The following is a 7,315-nucleotide window of genomic DNA, read 5'->3' on the forward strand; positions in this document are numbered from 1 at the left end:
GAAACGAAGGCTTATTGACACTCCGGTTAGAAGATGAGATTACGGAACAGACGTTCAGGGCTGAAGGGGTAGAGGGAAGACTTTAGAAAAGACTCTAAGAAAAGACTTAGACTACTTGGATCTAATAGAAGACGTGACACAAAACCAAGCGCAATGACGTTCTAAGATTCTTACAGCTGACCCCACTTAGTTAAAAAATGCTTTATTGTTGGATGAATTTATTTAATTTTTTTGAATACATCGATATTTTTACACTAAGAGGAGGGAGAATTCGGTTAAGCCACACAATGAGCAACCTAATTTAGTATCAAATTTGCCATCCATGAGATTAGAACCTAAGACCTTTCACTTCCAAGTGAAGAAAAATATCACTAGACCGTAGTACTAGGTGACAAAACTGGATGAAATTTATTATTAAAAAGAAAGAGTAGAAAATAATACAACATTTTAAATTGGTTTTCGGATTGGGGCATTAACGAGCTGCTAAGGCATCCGCATTTGCCTTTTTTTAGTGATGGATCACGGGATGTTATATGGGGAAACTTGACCCGAATCTGGTAATTTACGACAGGGACAATGCCGTTGACTCTAAATCACATGCGCTGTTTTAATTGAACTATTTCAGTAGACATGCAATGGTTGGTTCTTTTTGTTTATAAGCGAGCGAGACTGCACAACTACTTCTCCGCGGTTTTGTGTATTCTGATTGAGTTGTTATGATTTCATGTAGAGGGGAGGTCTTATCCCCGGCGTGCTTTTACTGTTGATGACGGCTTACTAACATTGAGCGAACTTGGCCTTACAAATAAACAAGAAGCCCTCTTCCTTGTAAGTTCCATCTCTGAAAGGTTGAAACCACAGGCGATGCCCTCGGATGGTAGTGTATATTTGAACTGGTTGATTGCTGCATCTTCAATTTCCGATGTGGCTCCGTTAATGTCGTTAGTAACCCTTCTCATAGGGGGTAATGTTTCAAACAACCTGCCATACACGTCAAACCCTGTAAAGCAAACGAAAGTGACATGTATTCAGCAGGATAAGATAATGCCGGTGTACGTAATTTTAACTTCTACTTGTCACATGCCTTACAGAGAGACGACTTCATAGTGTACATGTTTGATCATCTTGTGGCGTCTTTTGTTGCTGAACTACATTTTTTGATAAATGAGAACATGTTTTGTAAAGAATTGCTTTAAAATTGCTTTCTTTCATTGGTATAGAATTCAATCCAAGTTTCACACCACAAAACAAATCACGGGTGCCTGACAAAATCATTACATTTCTCAAAATTATCGACATAAAAATTGGAATAATTTGGAAAAAAAATAGAAGCCCTAGAGGTCTATGAATATGTTTTTCTTTGTCCTTCATCTTGTTAGGCAGGAGCTGGCGCAGTCCAATACTGTTTGACCGCCAACATAATCTTTTCTCTTTCTATGGGTCCGTCTTCATGGTCAACGATTCTGGCATCGTATTGCATTGCATCCATGATGCTCTTGACTTTCACCAACACGTCCACGTCGTCACGGAAGATTATACTTCCTTCTGGCCTTAAAATCCTATCCATTTCTAAAAGAATATCTTCCACTTCACATCTACAACGCAAATGAATCGTGTGCTAGTTAGTAAATGCTTTAAGGATCTTGAAAGGGACTATTGGCCGTTTGTGCGTGCATGACTGATCCAAGACAATCACTACATGTATCAAAACAGTCATCTACGTGTGTGTGAATGTACGTATATAATGCATTGTGGGATCCACATGCATCAAAGACAATCACTATACATATCAAGATAGTCATCTAATTTGTGAGCTAGCGTAATTGTTGAAATCATATCAAACTTTATCAATGTTCATGTAAGGTTGAGGAGTCACCTGTCCTTGTAGAGGGTAAAAACTGAATCAGAGTGGATGAAGTCATAGGTTCTTGGGTAAGTAGACATGGCCTCACACCTGCCAGGCAACAAAAGTCATTAGCATATTTCTAATTGACGTGAAACCCACTTGTATACGTAGGTTCCACCTCGATCAGAGACGTGGTTCGTAGCATGGTTAGTAAATGTGGTTCAAATAACTTTATCGTTAGGAGGGAAAGAGCATACCAATTCTGATAAGTTCCAATCAATCCTCGTTCATAAATGGCTCCAAGGGTGTTAACCTCCGCCTCAACAGGGACAATGTTCATAACCCACACAGGGTCATGAACAAGTGCAGCTGCAAAGCCGCCCAAGTAAGCATTCATATCGAGCAGATTCCGGTACCTCCCGGGTTCCGCCAACTGATAATCCATGGTCTTGTAATATGCTACTCTTTTATTCCATAGCTCTGTGTTTTCTCTGAATGTCTGAGCTGTGACTCCTGTCAAACTCCCACTGCTGATTCTTGGAGGGACTGAGTTTAGCCTCTTTGGCCATTTACTCAATTCCCCTCCTGCAATTTCTTTTATGTTGTTCACTCCAGGAAGTGGAGTCAAACAATCCTCCATTTTAGTATACCTACCAAAAAGGAAAAAAAAAAGGCAAGGGTGTTGAGTAAAATGGAGAAAAAGAATATATGGTATTGAAACAATCACATGATATAATTAACTGACATGTTATAATATAGTCATTGAGGCATATGCAAGCCGTTTTATCTACTGCTATGTGAAGGGAAAGCGTAGCATTGAGGCGTAACCCCTTATGAAGTGTAAAAATAATGGACCAAATATATCTAATTCAACAACAATTTCATCATTTGTACTTGATAATCAACCAAAACACATAATCTAACAACAATATCATCATAAGTGATTACATGACATGAATATGTTTCGGCACCATAGGAAAACTGATTATATCACTGACTGTGTTCCAATATCGATCATATAATTATTTATTCCACTCAAGTCTTTTTAACAGATTTTTCAATCTTGGCAGCTGAACGAACATTGAGTGAAGAACAAAATAGGTAGCAAGAAGACAACAGTAGGGTGGTCCTGCGGAGAGGTCATGGTGTTTGGAAGGTTCATGGTTGGACTTGACAGTTTAACTAACACTGATTCTGATTCTTCACTCTGCCTACCTTTGCTATCTTATTGGTTTTGGTATCAATGCCAAACTGTACCTTCTTTAACCTTATTTAACAGTTAGACGAATTCTCGTTTCTAATCTCTTCACAAATCCCACAAAGGTAAAACAAAGTTCTAAACCACTAAACCAAAATTTTACACCCAAAAAAAGAGATTCAAAAGCTGAAGAATAAATAATTTAAGAAGGAAAAGCACATTACCATGCAATGTCGGGATCTCGAGCTTGACAGAAGGATGGTTTCTTGAAGACCCTTCTGTTCATCTTACAGTGGAAATGGTTAGTGGTTTTTTGCCAAATTGCAAGATCACCCTTCTGCTTCAGTTTCTTCCAACACAAGCTTTTTGCTACATTCTCGATCATAGTCTGCTCAGCTCTAAGATCTTCAGCTGTTCTTTCCCATCCTTTCCAGTGATTCTCCCAGTTTATTGGTGGACCGGAAAGAATCCAATACCCCCCGGGGCGTAAAACTCGATCAACTTCAATTAAGTAAAGCCCATCTGCATATATAATCAAAATCCCTGTTAAAGAAATCAACCCCATCTCATTAAAGGACCTACACAAATCTAGAATAAAGAATTCTAGAATTTTCACTAAGGTTGGTTAGCTAGATTATCCAAGTCAAAGTAGTACTTTGTAGAAATAACTAGAATGTTGTTTCTTAAGTTGGTGGAAGAGTCTAGAAGAATGGTGAGGTTTCCACCAACATGCAAGATTAGTGTAGATAATTCTAGCTTACGAAGTTAGTGGAATTATCTAGATATCTCTAGCATGGTGTGTCCATGCTTCTCCAAGGTTCCATCCATGCCTATAAAAGGAGAAGGCATCCACACCATTTGTAACAACAAATCAACAAGTAACCAACCAAGCAAGCTTGTAAGCAAGCAAGCAAGTGAGAGTGAGAAGAAAGAATAGTCTTGTAAGAGTGTGAGTGCTCTAGAGTTTGTCTCTAGAAAGTGAGTGAGTGTCATTGCTTCTAAGAGTGTCCTTTGAGAGTGTTGTAATATTTGTTTGTGTAATACAAGTAATTTGTTTACTTGTATTGTCTCTCCAACACTTGTGCTAGAGTTTAGTACTCTAAGTTTTTCTCCCCAACAATCCCAAGTTAAATAAACATCTTCAAGCACCATATCTAATAGAGCAGAAGAAAATGTTTAACCTAAAGTTGATTAGGATTCACAGCGATTTTACCATATTGGCCCCAGGGAATGAGGCAACGAGAGCAGTGAGCCATGTCAAAAGCTCTAGAGGGGTAAGGAAGTCTTTTGGAAGCAAGAATGCCAATCAATGCAGGGACTCCTCTTTCAAGAGCAAATTGAACTTGTGCTTCATGGGTGTCTCTTGGTGCAAATGCCACTGTTAGGATGTCCCTGGACAAAAGGTAAGCTCCCCAACTTGCAACCTGAAACAAAAATAATAAGAACAAATACAAATATTACTTGAAATATGAACGTTTTTTTTTATTTTAAAAACAATATTATCTACACTAAAAGGAAGATGGTGGGCTTAGCCTTACAATAACAATAATGTGGTTCAAACTCGCCTTTGGCGAGAATCGAACCTAAGACCTCTCACTTACAAGTAAAGAGGAAGACCACTAGACCATAATACTAAGTGGCGAAGTATGAACATTTTGACCATGGAATTTCACATGATAAAGGAGAAAATCAAAGCTTTCTTAATGTTTAATGACATTATAATAAAGAGGGACAAATTTTAATGAGTTTTAGCTTGAGTTGTTCAATTTAATTTTATCCCGTTTGCACGAACAAATCTTCGTTTCAATCAGTTACATATTGTTTTGTTTTTGTCTCTCGTTACATGAATACACCATTGAACATGGCATATTAAAGAAATATGAACAAGTTACCAAACGGGCAATTAACTTTTCTAACTTATCTTTATAAATAACACTTTCCATTAAATAAACGTTATTGACTTAAGAGAATAGCAAGTATAATTGACGACGGTTGGCAACCTTATCAACAAATATTCTTTTCATCAACAAATAATTTTTTGTCACTTAGTACTACTGTCTAGTGGTATTCCTCTTCACTTGTAATGAAGATGTCTTAGGTTCAATTTTCTCCAATTGCTAGCCTATTGTGATGCTAAATCTACCCCCTCCCTCTTAGTGTAGATAATATCATTTGTTCAGCCAAAAAAAAAAAAAAAGTAATTTTTTAACATTCCAACATTTAATTTAGGATTAAAAGAAGATTAAGTGATTAACATTATAAATAAGTACATTGCAAGATATATATAATTGCTTTCCCACATGTCAATCATAATTAAGAGTAATATAAACGTCTTGTTCATCCATATCTTTTATGAACCACTTTACTTCAGTGCCAAGGGAGAGAACATGTAGAAAATATATTTTCAAGTTATTTTCATCCATTGTCTAATTTTTACTAGAAATTGTTTAATTAAGACAAGCTGGAGTACATGGTTTTCAAAAACCATTTTTCCCAAAATAATGTGTGGTAATTCTACCCACCACCCTACCAACCCAGATTTTTGCTAATTTCTTTCTTTTATCACGTGCCAAACAGAAAAACATTTCATTTTGATGTTTTCTAAAACTTACTTTTCTGGGTCCACAAAGACGACTCAACCTTATCTGCCTCTATTTAGACAATTAGAATAAATATTTTTTTTTATTTTTTATCAAAGACAATTAGAATAAAATATTGTTAAAATGGTTTTTTCTTCTAATTTTATAAAAACTGAGCTGTAACTTTCCTTTGCTTCTTTTTTGAGTATTAAGTTTCTGCCCATCAAGGGGGAATCACACAAAGGTAGTTAGGGAATGTCTACGTGAGTCTTTTTAGCTCTTGAAATGGTAGACTGTTGTGACGAAACTACTAACTAATTTTTTTGTTTTTTGTTTTTTTTCTTTAGTTTTCTTCTTTGGGATTTCCTTGAATTACTGGATTTACTCAAAAACAAAAGGAAGCACTCGAGAAAAAAAAAAAAAAAAAAAAAAAAAAAAAAAAAAAAAAAAAAAAAAAAAAAAGGAAGCAAATGGTAGACAAATCCCATCAAACCGTAGCGCCATTTACACGCATACTTTCTCACCACTCAAACAATTTTCAATCAAGAAGGAAAAAAAAAACAAAGACTAAGAATTTAAGTCACACATTGGCCGATTGGGCCATTCCGGTTGGCACATGACAATTCGGACAAATTATGCAGCATAAACACACCCATAATTGAAGCACACACAATAGAGTGCGCATGCTAAGCGTTTTCTTGTTAGATAACTAGAAGCACATATATCCAAAGAAATAAACGTAAGATCTCGATTATCTCACAAAACAAAAAATAGAAGGATTTAAGAAATAATGATAATGTTTTCTTGTCAAATTATTTGACATCCTGCCACTATCGTACTCTTTGACAAAGAACCAACCTACCGATTACCAAACTCATGGTCACCTTTTAAACTGAATTAAAAACATAAAAAACGAAAAAACTTTTACTTACCCCGCAACCGGTATCAATGGCGGTCCGTACAGACCCATCTCTGAGATTAATCAACTTTCCGATGTCGTCGATATAAGCATCAGCACCGCGAGGAAACATGGTCCCGCCTCCAGGGAATCTAAACCGGTCCCCGTCGTAATGAACCCAATTTTGCTTCTTCTTCTCCACGGTCAACTCCTTATGCGGCACGTTCGCATACCAAACCGAGTCCCGGCTCTCTGGCCACCGAAGCGGCACCTTGTACCCGTGCGGTGCCGGAATTCGGCACTTGAGGAGCTCCTCCTTCTCCGGGCAATGCCTCTCCCTGTACACCAACCTCTTCCTGTCGAACTTCAGCGACCTAGTGAGGTCCTCGCACGGTGTGTACTCGCTGAGCTTGGCGTTGCAAGGCGGCAGGTGGTCCACACGCGCCGCCGCGGGAGGTAGGGGGAGGTCGTCAGCGGTGTGGTGGTCTTTGAAGTCGAGATGGATTGTTTTGTTTATGGTGATTGGAGGACATGAGGCGACGGCGGAGACAGGGGCGGTGATGACGGCGCCGCCGGATGAGTGCTGCCAAATTCCGACGAGGTAGCAGAGCGTGCAGAGGACTGCGGCTAACGTCATGTAATAAAGGTTGGCTCTTTTGGGTTTCAGTGAAAAGTACTGTAGTGGACTTGGACAAGCCATTGTTTTAGAGAGAGAGAGTGAGAGAGAGTTGAGGTGTGTATAATGCATATTATATCCAGGGAGACAGGCCGATGACTAACTAAGAGGTTTTCTT

The 7,315-nt window shown here is 38.1% G+C and overlaps 1 protein-coding gene across 1 annotated transcript; it reads right to left on the reverse strand.

The window, feature by feature from the left end:
• Window positions 1-1,187: 1,187 nt before the first annotated feature.
• Window positions 1,188-7,315, reverse strand: LOC137733952 (putative methyltransferase PMT15). Its single transcript, XM_068473173.2, has 6 exons — window positions 6,556-7,315; window positions 4,258-4,468; window positions 3,269-3,566; window positions 2,104-2,496; window positions 1,877-1,954; window positions 1,188-1,595 (listed from the first exon to the last, which is right to left on the reverse strand). The coding sequence occupies exons 1-6, from the start codon at window positions 7,267-7,269 to the stop codon at window positions 1,376-1,378; spliced, it is 1,914 nt and encodes a 637-aa protein (XP_068329274.2). The 5' UTR covers window positions 7,270-7,315; the 3' UTR covers window positions 1,188-1,375.

Source organism: Pyrus communis, chromosome 7 (genome assembly GCF_041283825.1).
Source record: "Pyrus communis isolate YQ-2024b chromosome 7, ASM4128382v1, whole genome shotgun sequence".
NCBI lineage: Eukaryota > Viridiplantae > Streptophyta > Magnoliopsida > Rosales > Rosaceae > Pyrus > Pyrus communis.

Excerpts from the sequence above, each read along its gene's own strand:
- LOC137733952 (XM_068473173.2), bottom strand. The coding sequence starts at position 7,269 with ATGCATTATACACACCTCAACTCTCTCTCACTCTCTCTCTCTAAAACA. Across the intron at positions 4,469-6,555 it reads CCATTGATACCGGTTGCGGG|GTTGCAAGTTGGGGAGCTTA; the intron begins GTAAGTAAAAGT and ends TTTTTGTTTCAG. Across the intron at positions 2,497-3,268 it reads CGAGATCCCGACATTGCATG|GTATACTAAAATGGAGGATT; the intron begins GTAATGTGCTTT and ends CCTTTTTGGTAG.